The 19,176-nt window shown below is 37.7% G+C and overlaps 1 protein-coding gene across 1 annotated transcript; it reads right to left on the bottom strand.

Annotated features, from left to right (window-relative positions):
* Positions 1–3,344: 3,344 nt before the first annotated feature.
* On the bottom strand, positions 3,345–5,900 carry ambn (ameloblastin; the record flags this gene model as incomplete). The annotated part of the gene is made up of 6 exons (XM_081360705.1): positions 3,345–3,872; positions 4,202–4,240; positions 4,334–4,378; positions 4,453–4,593; positions 5,123–5,167; positions 5,652–5,900. The coding sequence occupies 6 exons, from the start codon at positions 5,898–5,900 to the stop codon at positions 3,345–3,347; spliced, it is 1,047 nt and encodes a 348-aa protein (XP_081216831.1).
* Between the last annotated feature and the right edge of the window lie 13,276 nt (positions 5,901–19,176).

The raw sequence follows: 19,176 nt of genomic DNA, 5'->3' as shown, positions 1-19,176 counted from the left end.
CTCTGGCTTAGCTCTCAACCAATCCCTCTCAGGCTAGACTTTATCATGACCTCACATACGGAGAAAGATGGTTATTGAGAAAATGACCTGTAGTCAGACTTTGTCTGCCTTTCTGTCAGCTATTATTATAATGATAACAGTTGAGGAAACTGCTGATATCACCAGCCTATATTTTTGAAGCTACAAAATATCAAAAATAGGAACTGAGTTTGTTTTTTGTGTACAAACTTAGTGATGTTTAATTGCAGCGAGAGAACTGTCTGAACAACAACGTCAGGTTCTGAAGAGCTTTCTTGGGATGATATTTATTTTCAGCCAAACTAGGAATTGTTATGTATGAATAATCTAAAAAAAAACCTTTTCAACATAAATGCTAATAATAACACACAAGAGGAGACAAAGTATTGATTGTACGCTTTATTATAAATCAAGATTTAAAAACATGTTTGCAAAAAAAAAAAAAAAAGAAAAGCTTATGACTGTATGGCTCTCGAGCATCAAGCCGCTGGAAAAAAAGCACCATTTGATGGGTCATCATTTTTTCTAAAGCAGGAAAGCATTTATGCAGTCACTCTGCAAAACACGAGCAGCTTCTTTGTCGTTCAGGAATTGGTGGTCAGCTTATACTTTCATCTGTGAGAAAAAGAAAAGACGGAGGCTTTAGAAATGTGTTGCTTTGTGCAGAAAGGTTGAACCCAAGGTTGAAGGTTGAAATGAAACCCAACTTACAGAACCAATGTTGCATATTCAATAGCAAAAAAACGGTTAAATTTGTGGCATTACAGCGTTATGATTAATATATTGGATATAATTATTACTTAACCATTAGTCATCATGATCATCATCATCATCCTTTGGAACAGGAGCCTAAAAAAGTACAACAGATTATATACAGCCTCATATATATGTGATATTATTAAATATATCACAGTTTTTTAGGTTGGTCTGTACTGGGGCAGCAGGAGCAACTGGGACAGCCGGGACAGCCGGGACAGCCGGGACAGCAGGGACAGCAGGTTGAGGAAAGCCGAAGGGGTACAGCTAAACAGAGGGAAACGAATGAACTTCTACATGGTTGACGAGAAATGGAGGATTTCATGTAGCAGTAGGGAAATAAAAAAAATGCAGATACACGTACAACTTCAATACTTTCTTTGCCTGCGGGCTGGGGAATCTCATGTTTAATGAAGCCACGGATAGGTTGACCCTGTGAAGAATAAGAAAAACTGATCGCATGCTCAGCTAGCAGAAGATAATGAATACTCTGCGAAAAGAAATGAAACCCAACTTACAGAACCTCCAGCTGCAGCCTGATGAGCTGCCAGAAGCTGAAAAAGATCATATAATATAATAATTCTATTTTTAATGTAACATTTTATATTCATATATGAAAATGTACATCTAAAATATTACTATAATATAAAATGTAATATGTAATTTATACTCTTACAATCTCTATTTCAGAAGGTCTAGCTGCAGCGGCGGCCGCAGGAAGAGCCTGTAGATCATTACATAATGTACTATAATCCTATATGACACTGTTTATTCCCATATTCCTTGAGTCACTTTATTGAAATAGGGGTGAATCCAGATTGATTGGGACACTTTTGCCATTGAAATGACTGGGGAAAGTGTCCCAATCAACCTGAATTCACCCTTCCATGTATTAATTTAATGTTTGGACCAAACTAACCTGTGGAGCCATGACAGGTTTGTACTCTAGCTCATAATACATCAGTTGCTGTGGGTCAAAGAACAGGAGAGTTAAGGCTAGTATCACAATGCTAGCATCCCACATTCTCTTGTCACAGTTGGCTCATGGATAAATACATAAGAGTAAAATCGATCACGTACCGGAGCGCAGTAGGCCACACCGATGACAAATGCAAGCAAAATGAGGGATCTCATGTTGAATGATGATGTCTGAAATATGACATGCAAAGATATCGTTTCATTGTTTGCTATCTTCTATGTAACCTTCTGCAACAGGAAAGTAGATCAACCTTCAGCCCCAAAATTGTTTGTACCTTACCTTCGTTTAAGACTCTTGATTGTGATCAGGATTGAGGAGGAGGATTTTGTGATACTGCTCTCTGGATCTACTCCTTATATTCTCTTTGAAAACAAAAGGCCCATAGCATCAGCATCTGATTGGCTTTGGTGACCAGCCAAGTTCCTTTATAGAGGGCAAAAATGTGCATTCAAAGCAAATATATATCTTTGCTTATCTCAAAGCAACATTTTGGCTGAGATTGTAATTATTTGGCATGATATAGTACAAATAAATCAAACGCAATCAGAAAATATGTTTATGGCACTTGAGATGAAATCATAAAAGCTCTCTGACAGCAATGTTCACACTTGTTCAAACTGTAGGAACCTTCTGCCTGACTGAGGACACTGCTAGGAAATAAAGTATTTATAAATAATATTATAAATAATAAGTACCAAAATAGACCATAAGAAACTGTACCTAAACAATATTTTAAATCATTTTCTGTTGAATTTAATTGGTTATTGGAATTAAATTGTTTCATTCTGGATTTACATTACATGTTACATTGGGAAACTGCAGTGAAAGTCAATAATTTGACTGTTGACTTTCATGTAAAGGTTAAAAAACAATTGGCTATGAAATTATTTGAAAAGATACAAAATATTCCATATAGTTTTATTATGTATTTTTTTTTCCAGGTACTGTATAAAAGTAAAACATATATATATATATATATATATATATATATATATATATATATATATATATATATATATATATATATATATATATATATATATATATAATAATTTATTGTCCCTTACCAGTAGGCGATTCTGTTTTTCTGATGGCATTTTAAGAACTTTCAGAAATGCTCTGCACTTTAATCATATAGTTTAAAACAAATTTTAATTCACTCATATTGTGATTCTCTGGGAATGTGCACATTTTTCCAGTTCTATTAACACAGCTGACACTTGATGACAGATGTACAGTATGCAACACAGAAGGAGCCTCGGGCTGTAATTAACTTTGTATTTAATCATATGTCTAGTATATATGTTGAGGACCACACACAAAGTTCACAGTACAAAAGTCAGAAATAATTGTAAAGGGTTTTGATTTTTAAATCTTTTCGTTCACAACAAAATCAAAGCTTTAGTTCATACTGGGAAGAATAAAAGATAAAGAAATAGTAATAAGTAAACAAAGTACAGTTTTAGAACTGCTATGACAAATATTTTAAAAAAACTTCCATTATGCTGCCTTAACCCATATATAAACCATAAGCATAATACAAAATGCATATTAAAATAAATCTTGCAGTAAAGATATGCAAAGATTTCTCTTAGGGGTACAAATCATGGTTGGTCTTGACAGTATCGGAAAGCAGTGGTGGGGACGCTGGAACAAGAGCTTCTTCTGGTGTTGGGAATTTAGTGGGAACTAGATTGGGATCACTGTACTGGGGATCGGATTGGACAGTGGGCAAGGCAGCCGAAACGAAAGTCCCTTGACCAGAAGACAAAGGTCCAGTGTTGGTTAAGGGGTTTTCAGCAGACTGGACATGATCACACGGCACTCGCTCACGTTCCTGCTTGTTAGCAATCCTACTAGGCAGCGCTCCATTATTTGGATGGGATCCACCAGTAGCAGGTATGGCATCCCCACTGGGTGGTACAGCAACAGCGCTAGGTGGCTGGACCTCAGTATTGGTCGAGAAGGTCATTCCACTGACAGGGTAGGTGTTGATGTGGAAGGAATTGGCTGGTCTTAAAGGGTTAACAGGTACAGCAGGTTGTGGTCCAGCTACAGGAAACACATTGCCCCTAAACGCAGGCATGTGCATGTCAACACGGCCCAGTCGTCCCATGTTCTGTGTGTGACAGAGATTTAGACGAAATATTTATTTATTAAAAAAAACCTTTTCAAAGATACAGTGGTGTCTGATCTTTTTTACACTTCTGAGCTTAATTTTGTAGGATTTAGAAAGTTAAGAGAAGAAAAATATCAAAATTGGCACTATTAGGTCACAATTAAATAAGCAAATTTGTGACATTCATATATGAATCTCAAAAAAATGGGAACAGGCTAAATGCTTGCTAAAATTTTTATGATGATAATATAATTTATACCAAAAATTAGAATAGAAAAAAAATAATAAAATAAAGAAGCATCTTCACTTATGATCTCAGACTTTTTTACCTGAAGTTCCTCGGAGCTCAATCCACCATATGGTCCAGCCTTTAAAAAGCATTCACATAAGGAATTACCCCCCAATAACACATTTAGAGAATAAATATTCAATTGAATAACAATTCATGCCAATTCATTCACCATTCGTTGTTGAGTCTGTGGAACCATGTAAAGAAATTGTTGAACCTGTGGAAAAACACATGATATAAGAATATTGAAAACACTAGATTTGCTTGAGTCCAGAATGTTTGCGTTGATACCTGTTGTTGCTGAGGCTGGTTTGGATGCATTTGGTGCTTGTGTTGTTTGTTTTGTGCCATTAATGGTTGTGAAGCTGTAACTGCATTAGCAGGGAATTGTTGAGACGTTGCGTGGTGGAAAACAGGCACTCCATAGGAGAACTGATGATGGAAAGGAGCATTTGAGAACTAATTGTAAAAGTTCTGATTTAGGAGATTGACAAGTGAGCAAAAGGACAATAAGAAGTGGATTCTGGGACAAATGAGGTTCAATCAAGAGTGAATGAACTCAATGACTCCTCTTAGGATTGTTGGATGCTGAACTGACAAATTTCTGACAGAGATTTTATTTGTGTGCACACATTTTACAGACACACGAGGCAATATATTACATCAACCTTCCTTGTTTGGACACATCAGGTGCATCAGGTTTCCACAATAAATCAAAACTCCTCAGACGTGGAGATGGGAAGATTTCCTCCAGCGAAATATTTTTGATAATATACCAAAGTGTCTAAGCATAAAGGCTTGCTTGAGGGTTACATCTATCATTAATTAAGTTTGGGTTTGGACCTCGTATCAGAATAAACCTGCTGAACCCAGACAGTCTGTTAGCTCTTCCTGTGGTGTATTTTTGATGACTACAAACAAAACCACACATATTTCTAATATTATATGGAAACATTCTTACTGTTGGGTTCCTGGATTGTGGTCCAAGAATAGGATAGTAGAAAAACTGAAAAATACAGGGAGAGCAATGTTTTAGGTATTTTAATAAATGTATTTTTAGAATTTAGTACATTCTGAAAGCATTTTTAATATTTTTAAATAGTATTATTTTAAATAATAATATTAATTATATAATTTTATTTAAAAATTTGGTTACACTTTATTACATGTCAACTAACTATCATTAGAGTTTTAGTTGACTGTTAGGTTAGGGTTAGGGTTAAATTTCTGGTTAGTAGAATAAGACATATACTTGCAAAGTTACTAATAGTCAGTAAAATGTCTATTGGAGGAGCATCAAAATAAAGTGTTGTCAGATATTAAGCAGACAGTCTACTAATACTCTAATGACTGGTAGTTGGCTTGCAGTTGCAAGGTTACTTACAGTATAATGTCTAATGTGGACTATTGAAATAAAGTGTTACCAAAAATTAATTCCTGGACTGTTTTATTAAGGTAAGAAATTAGTGAATTCAAATTAAGTTTCTTACCTGCGGTTGCTGGGGATGAGGATAGGGAAAGTATTGAATGTGTGCTGGAAGTTGACCGAGACCTGTATTGGGGTTGGGTGGAGAGGCCCATGGATTGGTCAGAGCGGCCAGCTGTTGCTGAGGACCAGAGGGCACTCTGGGAGATTTAGGCTGAAACTGCTGTGGCACATGATGGGCTTGTACCCGTACCTCAGACCCAGACGGTGGAGACTGTCTCACTGGGGTTCCTTGTGCTGGCACATCTCCCATTGGGACTTTTTGGGGAGCATTTGGGGAGATCTATGAAAAGGTCAATTGAATAACATAAGTATAACATAATCAAGCAACAATAAATTATGCCATTTCACCATTAACTGCACCTCAGATTAGTAATGCAGTAGTGAATTCACACAGAGAAGTAAAGGAAAAAAAAATCTACAATACAACCATGGTACGTTCGGTTTTGATGGTCCCCTTTAGACATTCTGTTGACTATAAATAACACTGCATGTAACTCTCATTAGAGTATTAGTAGACTGTCTGCTTAATATCTGCTGACTAGAAATAACTTAGCAACATGTCAACTTATTCTACTACCCCTACCCCCAACAGTCTCCTATAATGAGAGTTAGAATTTATTTATGGAGAAAAGAATGTCTAAAGGGGAACATAAAAAAAAAAAAAAATGAACCCAAGTGGTATCTGGATGAAAAGAGATGACTGTAATGACTCACCGGAACTCCAAATGTTCCAGCTAGAAAACATGTGAGCAACGCTATAAGCCTCATTTGTGTCATACCTAAAGATACACACAGTAAATACATGTGCACTATACAACTTGAAAAAATTATAAATTAGTTGCTAATATTGCATGACAGAAAACAAAACCAAATACTCACTTTAAAATCCTTTGATCACAACGAAAGAATGCAAGTGGAGAAGGGTGTACTTAAACAGTGTCCATTCCTCAAGCAACCAATCAGCTCTGGAAATGGGCTCTGACCTCAGACAATATTGAACCTCAGACCATAATTGAATTGTACAATCTAGAGAACACTTAGTGTCTAAATGAATCATCAAATCAACCCATTTGAAATGCTAGACATATCCAGACGAGTTTGGGTGATTTGATATATTGGTTCAGTTTTATGGTAGTAAAAGTCTACTAATAAAAGATAAATATGATCATAAATCTAGGTGTGTTTGTGGTAGTCTGTAAGTGAATGCCATACATTTATTTTCACAGCAAGCACATTTTAGAGTAGAAACAGGATGGCGTGTCAGAATAATGAAGACATCTGGTTTATTTCAATAAATCAAGATGTTGTGTTCCCCCACACCAGAAGAGTTTGTCTCATCTGAGGTCGCTTCTCACTGATTTCGTCTTCACAATGTTGATTAAAACGAAACCACAGCTACCTTCTAAAGCCACTTTGGTTCAGGTAATGACAGTATAATTCTGTCATTCCCACAGTAAGAACTATACTAATTTCACATTGTGGTGAGATAACTGTTATTATTAAGTTGGGTTCAGACCAAATAGAAATGCAGACACAGACAGCAGTTTTAACGGTAAAACCAGGAATTCCCTAAACATGACTGGATATGCAAACAACAAGACTTGTCATGGTATCACAGGTAAGATGCATTTGAAGACATTTCCTCTTAATGTAGAGTGTGTTTAATAAGTGTGCAGTGACTCAGGAGTCATACTGTCCCACCCAAGACAATCTCAAAATCTCAAAATTACACATCCACATCTTTCTCTGTTGACACTTGCACCACACCTATACTGTAGTGCATAATGCCTCAGAGTTGCATGCATTGACCTTTACATTAAACATTTATAATCTGAAATGTTCATTCAGAAATGATTTTCACTTTACTATTTTGAGAGACTATATGCTTAATATTAGCATTTGGTCACAGAGCTTGGGCAGCAAGTTGTTGGATATTTAAAATTCGATTGACTACAAAGATCCGAAATATGACGTACAAGACCATATCAAGTGTATTACTTCACTGCGAGTTTGTGTGCCCATTTAATATTAAAGTACACGGTTACCCCCCGCTATGAGGGGCTTGTAGAGGATTTTCTACTCAAGCTCAAGCATTTTGATGATAACTTCACATAGAACACAAATTTCTCTATAGCAGGGTTTACCAACCAACGTTAAATGTATAATTAAATAAATGAGGGAAATTGTTTTATTTTACAGTTGTATTATTTCTAAAAAAAACAACCAAATAACATGTTAAACAGATTCACTCTTTTTATTGAAAGCATTACTGAAATGTCAAGGGTACTTTACAAAACAACCCCTGCTCTACTTTCCACCATCTCCACGAATGGTGGTGGGGATGACTGGGGGACTGGGTGTGGGTGCTGGAGCCGGAGCCGGAGCCGGGGCCGGGGCCGGGGCCGGGGCCGGGGCAGGGGCTGGGGAAGGGACTGGACGAGGCAGCAGCAGGGGCCACTGAAATGGCCACAGTGGGAACAGAGGTCCGGGTTGAACCGGCCTCACTTGATAATAATGACCTCCAGGAAAATAGGGCCAATAGATCCTCTAGAGCAAAGACAGTTTAAACAGTCAAATAGAACATGTGCATATGAGGCATTTTGTTCAGCTTCAGGAGAAAATTACATATTTATTATAACTGGGGGCATTGGGAGTTTACCTCATCACTGCCAGAAGAGCTCCAAGGCTTATAACGCTGGCAAAGCTGGGAGGAATTTTTATATGACATGAGTTCATGGTATTATAATAATTGTTATTTCATACATTGAATGTTGTTTGATTCAGGTCTACAGGCTTAAATGAGCCGGGCTGCTCAGTTACATCATAATAAGTGATATAAAGAGAGTAAAAACAAAATCCTTCAAAAACAAAATTTACTTACAGCTCCAGAGGAAATGAGCCACAGGACAGTCAATAATATGAGACTCTTCATTTTGGGATGGCACGGTTTTTTTTTTTAACCTTATTTAGAAAAGAAATTCCTAACAGATCTGAAATCGTAGTTATCTCAATAATGATGGCAATTCAGTACAACTGATATTAAATAGAGAAAGCATTTGAACTAGGACAGATAAATGTATGTAAAGATACTAAATAAATAAACTAAATGTAAAGACTGCAACTAATTCTACATACAAGTACCATAGTTAGCCACATAGAGTCACTCATGAGTAGAAGAGAGGAGGTTCAGTCAGATAATAAATCTTTTTTTTTTCTCACAAAAACTTTAATGTTTAAAATGTATGATAAATTAAGAGAATTTTTTCATTTATTAAAAAATATTTCAATCTCCAAATTCCAACATCATATTTTCCTAAAAGCTCTAGTTTAAACAACCCTTTAAAACCACACTAGCATGAAGTACGTTCACACAACAGTAAACTATATAATGAAAACAAGTATTTTTTCCAATTTCATGTCAAGGTTGGGGCAAGTTGTCGCGTGCCATATTATAAGAGTTGTCAAATGTGTTTTAAATGTTAAAAATGCGCACAACTTATTACAACACTTGCTAGTTATTTGTACTTTTTTTTCCTTCAGAAAGTTTTATAATGTTTTAATTTTGCCAAAACCTCTATTTAATGGTGGATCCCATGATGACATTGTTGTCATTGAAAATGTTTAATAGCTTATTGTTGTTTAATGTAGAAAATATTTTGTAAAAATGTAAAAAAATAAACCAATCTTAAAAACATTTACCGGTGTAAAAAGCGTGACAGCTTGCCCCAATCTTCCCTATACTTCAATAAAGTTGATGAAGATAACATTAACTCAATTAAAGTAAAAAAAGAAAACTAGAGAGAGAGAGAGAGTAGAGTATATTTAAATGTATCAATTGTACTTACTGTCATGCAATTCGTTGAGTCTTCTTGATGTCCTGAAAGAACTGCAAATACACTGAGATTTATCCCAGTCCAGCTGATGCACTCAGAGTTTTAGCACACATGCATTTACTATTTTTTAACTCATTGTGCACACAAACCTATTACCTGGATATTACAATATTTAGTCATTTCATAATCCTTAAAATCCCACACATTCCCAAAAGCTTACTGTCAATGTATGCAATTGTGAAATCTAAAACTTACATTGCTTCAGAGGATTTTCTCATAATCTCTCTGTCCCTATAAGACATTTTCCTTTAGCATATGAAAATATGTCACTGCAAAACAGTCAAGTATTTAAGATTTATTTATTGGTACTAAGTAAAAAAAAAAAAAAACCTCAATGATATAGCTATGTAATATTGATTTAGTTTGATTTAGATTTGGAGAAATGTTGATTTAGTGTAATAATATGTTGTTGAGCCCCAGCTCCAATACACCCAATACACCGCCTAACCCAGCCATTTACTGTAAAAACTGAACTAAGTTTACTAAATAAATAAATAAATGTCAGTTTTTAGTCAAATGTAAAGATCAATTTGGACAAAAGCAAAATAACTAATTGCAAATCGTTTTTTGCTTTAAAAGAGCTATGGCTACAATTCAAAGTTGAACTGTTGGATTCACATATGTCCAACGAATTGCAGTTGGTTTAATAAATTATAAAATGCTATGAAAATTGAAATCATATCATGTAAAATGTAGCACAAACTATCAGTATGTTGTCATTTTAATTACTTTTATAAATGTGTCTGCTCTTACTTTGGAGATTGAAAGTTTTTTTTCCCTCATGCCTCAACTGAACTTTTATGTTGAAAGTAATGCTTTCTACTGAACTCATCAGCTTTTTGATGATGGACTCGATGAAAAAGTTTATAATACTACAAATTCCACATTCAGTTCCAGATTTATGAAAACCTTGACAGATGTCGTAAAGACATTTATAATTCAATAAAGAATCCCATCCAGCCCTAAGGTGTGCCTTAATCTTTTGTTTTGTTTATGTGTTGCATAAATTCAGTGTATGTTTACAATTATATACCAAAAGAGACAACTATGTGAATCATTTCCCTATTTCCCAATTGTTGAGTAAAGTCCAACTTGCTAAATACTTGCTAAATACTAAATACATTTTTCACTATGTTACTTCTGCTGATTGGCCAGTTGCATGTCGATAATGTATATATATAGCATTTATCACTGCTGTTTTGATGTCACACCTGAAACAGAGAAGTCTCTCATACATCTGCCATAAAGGTAAGAAGCAATCTTTGAATCAACGGCATTTGCATTTATATTTGGACATTTAGGAAACATTCGTATCCACTGCGATTTACACATAATGAATCTTTCTAGATCTGAGCAACTCTTCTTGAGAACCATGAAATCTTTCCTACTTGTTGCTTGTGTCTTTGGACTCTGCTGTGCCGTGCTAGTGAGTAACATTCTCTAGTTGATCAAATGCATATGTGTTGATGTGCATTCAATTTATGTTTCAACCCCCACAAACCTTTTTATTACTTATTCTATAACACTGGAAATGACCAATTCATTTCTTTTCAGGCAGAGGATGAAGAATATCGAGAGAAGCGCTCATCAAGCCATTCCTCAGAGGTCAGTTTGAAATCGAAAACTCTTGCATAAATTCATTTTAATTAACTGATCATAATATTTATTCCATATTTTCTCGAGTGCAAAAATGATCCTGAGCCATGCAAAAAAATTTATGTATAGAAATCATAGAAAACCCTCTAATTATGTTGATATACGTATGTCTTTCTTCATTTTGAAAATCTGTTGAGTGTAGACTCTTTTTCAATGTAAATCTTACTCTGTTCCTCTACTGGTATTACTACAGAGACGACCTGGAGGCTTCTTTAACCCGTACCAATTTCAGCGTCCTTATCCCTACCCATACTTTCCCCCTAACCTGCCTCTGCCTCAGCCTCAGCCTCAGCTTCCAAACAACAATGCCCTCCTCAGCCTCTTGCCATTCATCTTAGCACAGCTGGCATCTGCCCCTGCTCCTGCCCCTGCTCCTGCCCCGGCCCCTGCACCGGCACCGGCCCCCGCACCGGCTCCAGCTCCAGCTCCAGCTCCTGGTGGGAGATAAGCAACCAGTTAAATCAAACTAAGAAAAGTGTCTGATTGACTTTGAATACACATTATAATGCCTGCCTCTTGCTCTTGCTATGTTAAAAATATTAATAATAAACTTTGCATCATTGAATATTTGTGTTTGTGTTATGCTTCGTATTTTTTGAAAAGGTAAATGTATATGAAGCATAGGTTACTAGTTAAACCTGAGCATGTGTCTGACTCTGAATGCACATTATAATGCCTACCTTGATATTTTGCTCTCGATATCTTAAAACAAGATTACATAATTTACATAATATATATAGAAGTGTGCTTATCACTGTTATCATACATTACAGCAACCAAAAGTATATTTTAAATTAGGTTACATAATCACAAATGGAGATAGAGACAAGTAACTGAGTTATTGAATCATTCTTTCAACCAATTCATTTAAAAACGCTGATTCTCTTAGGTGACTGGCAACATTCAAAATCGAATACTCTCTACATCGTTCGAATAAGTAAATATTTCGCTACAGTTAAAAAAAGTATGCTCTATATGAATGTTTGTGTGAACGTAATCTGGACATACCACATTAGTCATGTTGTCATTATCATGTGACCTACCCGAGTCAGTGTCACTTCACAGCCATTCACAAACCTCTCCCATGGCCACATGGGATAGTAAACTATCCATTGGACGTACACCTCAGAATCCAACCGTAACTAGTAGGCCATCTAATCAACTATGATTACTGTGAACTCAAACATATACTACAGTATACTGTTTTTCACCTAACATAGTTGGGAAGTATGTAATTTCATATGCAAGCCTATCTTTATGAGTGTTTATTATGTCCCTTGAAGAGGATTTGTGATGTTGTGAACTACAAACATGAATGTGCTGTATATTTTACTTACATGTTAATTTAATGGTAATGAACAACCAAAAGTGAAAAGGGTTGAATAACCTGATCAGAAAGATTTAATGTTATATTTCACCCTTCAACAACATTGTAATTTAATTTTATAGATACAAACATCTCAACAGCAAAACAGGTCATGTTCGGCCATTAACTATTAACTCTCCGCATGAAAAACTGGCAGATAGACATCATTATCTCCAATATGTTTGGAAGAATAGCATACATTAAATGCCATGTGGAGTTTGTATATGAGGAAGATGTTCATGAGATGATTGACAGGCTGGTTTATGGTGACAGCTCACACATATACGAAAATGTGATCTGTGGTTAAGCATTTTTATGATGTGATATAAGCCTAGTATGTACAAAATCTTGTCAATGTCCCAAAACTTGCATACCCATCTGCAAAAGTATGTACTTTTTCCATCACAAAAAAGTACAAACCTTTAAATGATATAACTGCACTGCCTTGTCACTCAGTAACTTCTCAGACATGGTCCAAGCACAGCTGTGCTAATGCATTCTTGAGAGTGTCCCAAGTAGTGTTCACGGCAGAGCCAAATGATATCCGGCTATACCCTTCTCTGGACGTCTTGGGTGGAATTTGACCTAGTCCAGCTTGACCTAATTTAGCTTTAGGGATAGGGTTATGGGTGTTGCTGGACCTTCAACTCCACCCATTACATCCAGAGAGGGGGAGCTGGACGTCAAGCTCCACCTATTGCTTTAATTTAGCAAATTTCAAAACACAGGACACATCATTGCTTTAGTACAACTTTAAGTAAGTCTTTAAGCAGTTACTTTAAGCAACTTTAAGTCCACATAAGTAAGGAAATGTGTCCAAGACTCCTAGGGCCCTATCATATAGAAGGCACAATGCGGCGCCAGGCACGAAGCAAGTGTTTTTTGCTAGTTTCAGCCCGACGCAGTTATCATTTTCACATCCTGCGCTGCGTTGTTTAAATAGCAAATGCATTTGCACTGATGGGCGTGCTGGTCTGAAAACAAGGTGTGTTCAGCCGCATTGTTGGCACGTTGCTATTTTGAGGCAACTGAAATAGATTGCACAATTTACCAACTGAAACCTGGTCTAAAGTCAATGGCGCAGTATTATTATTTTTTGTTATTTAAAGAGCACGTTAGTAATATGCACATATAGGCGGGTCCAACAGCCGCATACAATCTGCTTATTACACACACAGGGAGGCGCAGCAGCATACAAACATGCCAAATATTAAAAATAAAATTACAATGTATAAGATTATTATTGTGTACATAAAGATATGCTGGAAACTGGCTGGTCCCGTAGACGGCCTGCTTGTCCACTTTAACCTTGCCCACGACTTCGAAAAGGTCACATTAGAAAAAGCAACAATGGCTTGGGTCATCTCTGTAACTGGAGTGACAGGCAGCATGCTATTGCTTTTATACAACAGTTCTATAAACAAGAATTTGATAACTTACATTTAAACAATTTTAAAATTGCCAAATATATCTCCAAACAAAGCAACAGCAAACCCATTGTTACACACAACAACTGCGCCATTCAACAAATTTTTTTTGTTTCTGAACGAATCAGACTCACTCACAAAGACAACGACTACTGTCTGTGAGGAACAAACAAAGACCCAGAAAAGTCTCAGTCAGTACTTGGAACGCTGCTTGAATAAGATTTGAGGACTAATTTTTGATACTTTTGGCTGCTGTCATATGGTAAAACTCATAAACACACTAAATAGAAAGAAAAACACAAACCCAAATATACGATTCAATGATGCAAAGTTCATTTTATTTTTACATAGCAAGAGCAAGAGGCAGGCATTATAATGTGCATTCAGAGTCAGACACATGCTCAGCTTTAACTAGTAACCTATGCTTCATATACATTTACCTTTTCAAAAAATAGAAAGCATAACACAAACACAAATATTCAATGATGCAAAGTTTATTATTAATATTTTTAACATAGCAAGAGCAAGAGGCAGGCATTATAATGTGTATTCAAAGTCAATCAGACACTTTTCTTAGTTTGATTTAACTGGTTGCTTATCTCCCACCAGGAGCTGGAGCTGGAGCTGGAGCCGGTGCGGGGGCCGGTGCCGGTGCAGGGGCCGGGGCAGGAGCAGGGGCAGGAGCAGGGGCAGATGCCAGCTGTGCTAAGATGAATGGCAAGAGGCTGAGGAGGGCATTGTTGTTTGGAAGCTGAGGCTGAGGCTGAGGCAGAGGCAGGTTAGGGGGAAAGTATGGGTAGGGATAAGGACGCTGAAATTGGTACGGGTTAAAGAAGCCTCCAGGTCGTCTCTGTAGTAGAAGAACAGTAAGATTTACATTGAAAAAGAGTTCAACAGATTTTCAAAAAGAAGACAAACATGTACTGGCATTCAGAATGTATTTCTATGATTTATGTATTACATGTGTTTACATTGCTCAGGACCTTTTTTGAAAATGAAATTAAAATGATCAATTAGTTCAAATGATTGTATGCAATGGCAAAAAAAGAGACTTTGCTTATACAGTGTTTTTAAACTCAAACTGACCTCTGAGGAATGGCTTGATGAGCGCTTCTCTCGATGTTCTTCATCCTCTGCCTGAAAAGAAATGAATTTGTCATTTTGTCACTTTATCACATTTCCAGTGTTATAAATTATATCACAAAACGGTGTGGTGGTTAAAAAAGGAATAGAATATCACATGCACATCAGCAAATAGAGTTTATAATAAAGCAAGAGAATGTTACTCACTAGCACGGCACAGCAGAGTCCAAAGACACAAGCAACAAGTAGGAAAGATTTCATGGTTCTCAAGAAGAGTTGCTCAGATCTAGAAAGATTCATGATGTGTAAATCGCAGTGGATAAGAATGTCTCCTAAATGTCCAAATATAAATGTAAATGCTGTTGATTCAAAGATTGCTTCTTACCTTTATGGCAGATGTATGAGAGACTTCTCTGTTTCAGGTGTGACATCAAAACAGCAGTGATAAATGCTATATATATATATATACATTATCGACATGCAACTGGCCAATCAGCAGAAGTAACATACAGTGACATGTTTGACAAAATTTATTTAGCAAGTTAGACTTTTCTCAACAGTTGTGAAATAGGGAAATGATTCACATGGTTGTCTCTTCTCTTATGGTATATTCATTTTAAACATACTTAAACTGAGTTTATGCAACACATAAACAAAACAAAAGATTAAGGCACACCTTAGGGCTGGATTATAAATTATTACATTTATTATGTCTGTGACATTCTAATTATCCATGTCAACTGGAATTGGTATATTTCTACATGGGGGTCTGGAGTTGACATATCATGATCTTTTTGCAGTCATATCAGTTGAAATATGGGAAGAATATATTTAGAATGAAGGATAGCTTTGTTGTTATCTATAAAAATTGTCTTAAAAGTTGTTGTTGTTGTTGTTGTTTATTTCTGTCAGGGAATGGTACAGTAGATTTAAAATTGCTTGCACACAATTTCTGAAACTATGGCTCAATTTCTCTAAACTCTACACACAAAACCACAAATCACGTTCACAACATGCATAACGTCACACATTTCTTGTAAAGCAAACACTTCATTCAACTCTTCTAAAAGCTATGTATTGTAAAAAGCGCTATAGAAATAAAGGTGACTTGACTTGTTTGCATATTCAGTCATTTTTTACAAAATAAACAAAAATATAAAGGTGAAAAATGTATTTGATTCTCAAAACATTGAGTTTTGATTTGAAGTGATCGAATGAGGTATGTGTTTTGCAGACTTGGTCTGAAGAGGAATGTTTTCACTGAGTTGGCCACAAGTATCACTTTTAGTGTTGAAGCTACAGTAAAAAAAACCTCTAATACACATTCGTTTCGCTATTCCTTCTTTGCGATGCTAGCATTTTGCATTGCATTATTTCTACAGGTGCCATATGAAGTCTGGTATGTGAAATGTACTAGTTATGTTTTTAAAAATGTCTTACAGTTTTTTCAAATTGCTCACACATTAAAGTGGAACTTGAGGCCCACCACTCAATTAAACCATTCACTTATGTACCTAATCTTCAGACCAAGTCTGCAAAACGTCTCGGTTACGTATGTAACCCTCGTTCCCTGAGTAGGGAACGGAGATGTTACGTCAGTAACGACGAATGTGGTTTCGCTTAGAAAGCCTGTCATCTTCGAGTATATAAAACGAGCCAATGGCAATGAAATGCCATGGGTCTGCGGAATTTGCATAGCGTATCTCCGCCCCACGCCGGGGGTATATAAGGAAGTACGCCGCAAACATGCAGATATGTCTTCGCTGAGGAGCCGAGACTGAACTCAAGCGTTCCAGCGGTACAGCGGAAGTGGCAGGGAGACGTAACGTCTCCCTTCCCTACTCAGGGAACGAGGGTTACATACGTAACCGAGACGATCCCTTTCGTGGTCACTACGAGTTACGTCAGTGATGACGAATGGGGTTCCCAGTCTAATCACGCCACCTCGGCTGTCTTCCAGTGCCCTGCATAAGTCTGAGCTCCCTGTCGTGAGACTGGCATGGACGAAGGACTCCTACTTAACACAGGAATACCAAGGTACACTGGGAAGCATATCTCAGACAGCCTTCGCTCCAACCCTTGCTGCAGGAAGGAAAGCACGACACTGATCGGGCATTTCGTGGGGTCTTCACGACGGGAAGAACACCAATTGACGAAGAGGTTCCACTTCAACGCATAGGCATATCTCATGGATGATGCTCTAGCGGAAGTGATGGTAGCCACCACCGCAAAGTCTATTGAGGAGGCCGCCTGCTCCGCAGCTCTGTAGGCCTTTGCCACAAGGGTGGAGGAGAACCTACAGGCCTTTTAGGGGTGCTTTGGGTCACCACGGGAAGAAGCACTCTGCGGACACAGTTGCATCGCAACAGAGCGTTCAACCTGGGGAACCCCAGTGTACCCTTTGGCGGCTGCCTGATCGAGAGGAGGCAAGGCGGAGGAGGTCACCAAACGATCACGGGAAGACAGGTGTGCTTTCCAGGACCTTGCATTGCTGGCACGCCCGAAAGTGGCAGCACAGCCAAATCATCATCTCCCGATGACTCCTTGTGATGCAGCAATCGACATTGTGTCATCATCTGGAGTGACGAAAGAGACCCGCGGCACGCTGAAAGACGATGCTGCGGGTTCAATCGGAGCGCTCTCGGGTTGCGCTGTGAGAGAGCGGGGTGTGGAGCGTGGAATAGTCGGCGCTTTGTTCCACACCGTCACCCTCAGGTCACCCTGGCCACCAGCCGAAGTACCAGCTCTCGCGGAGCTCGTAGATCGGGGTGCGGATGAGGGGACTCTCCCTCGAACGAGGTCATTGAGTCTCGACCGCAACAGCGTGATGGTCATGTTCCCGCAATGGGAACATGATTCATCCACAAACGCTGCCTTAGCGTGGTCAACGCCCAGACACACAAGACAGCGATTGTGCCCATCAGAATCAGCCACAACGCGACCGCAACCAGAAGTGCACGGGCGAGGCATCTTTAAAAAGACGTGCCGCGTGCAATGCTCTTTTAGAAAAGAGAATTCTCCGCAGAGTGTTGAAGCGACCAGGGAGATGAACACACAAACACTGGCAAATCACTGCACAGATCAGCAGGGAATGTGCACTCGCTGGAACTCGTTGTCACACCAACACCTGGAGAGAGGCTCGTCTCGAAGAGAATAGAGATGGTACTCAGATTTGGCTTGTGGAGTGAAGTGCATAACTCGGCTCCGAAGCGAAAACATATCTGCACGAGGTGGGACGGAGTTACGCTATGCAAATTCCGCAGACCCATGGCATTTCATTGCCATTGGCTCGTTTTATATACTCGAAGATGACAGGCTTTCTAAGCAAAACTCTAAACACAGTTCTCTACATTACACTCATCATTGAAAACTAACAGCTCTTTTATTTCATTTGGGAAACACTGCCATTTAAATGCCACACTCATTTACTGATGACCTACACCCAATAATCATGTGTGAAAACACTTATACATAAATTGATCACTTAGAAATCAAAACTCAGTTTTGAGAAAGAAAGAAATTATTTTTACACCCTTGAACTTCTGTTTATAGTGTAAATATATATGTGTACACACACACACACACACACACACACACACACACACACACACACACACACACACACATGCACTCAGTGCTTTATAAATAAAGTTGACTTTCTGTCCTGGCTTGTGTGCATATTCAGTGTGTGTGTGTATATACTGTATATATATATACAAGCTACAATATAGATTGTTTCACAGCAGCTTCACAATAGTAACAAATTCAAAACCGCCTGAGAAGCAGCTCTAACAAGCCAAGAGTGTCAATATTCAGCTCAAGTCACTTCAGTGTTGATTCAGTTCAGTTCAATAACTGTAACATTCATCAATTGTGTATACATACTGTATATAGTATTTGTGTACATACATGTACGTATGACAAACTCCTATACACTCACTGCACACAGAACAAGCAAAAGACACGAGAGAGTAGTGTTTTACATTTTTCACATCTGTGTGTAGTTTGGTGTGTATGTGGCTAATCATTTTATGTTTGAATGTAGAGTTACTACGCAAAAACATCATTTTTGGAAGAGTTAAAATAGTTTTGAAAGATGTG

The sequence above is a fragment of the Scardinius erythrophthalmus genome, assembly GCF_964197995.2.
Source record: "Scardinius erythrophthalmus genome assembly, chromosome: 3".
NCBI classification, from domain to species: domain Eukaryota; kingdom Metazoa; phylum Chordata; class Actinopteri; order Cypriniformes; family Leuciscidae; genus Scardinius; species Scardinius erythrophthalmus.
This window is presented reverse-complemented; position numbering and strand designations above follow the sequence as displayed.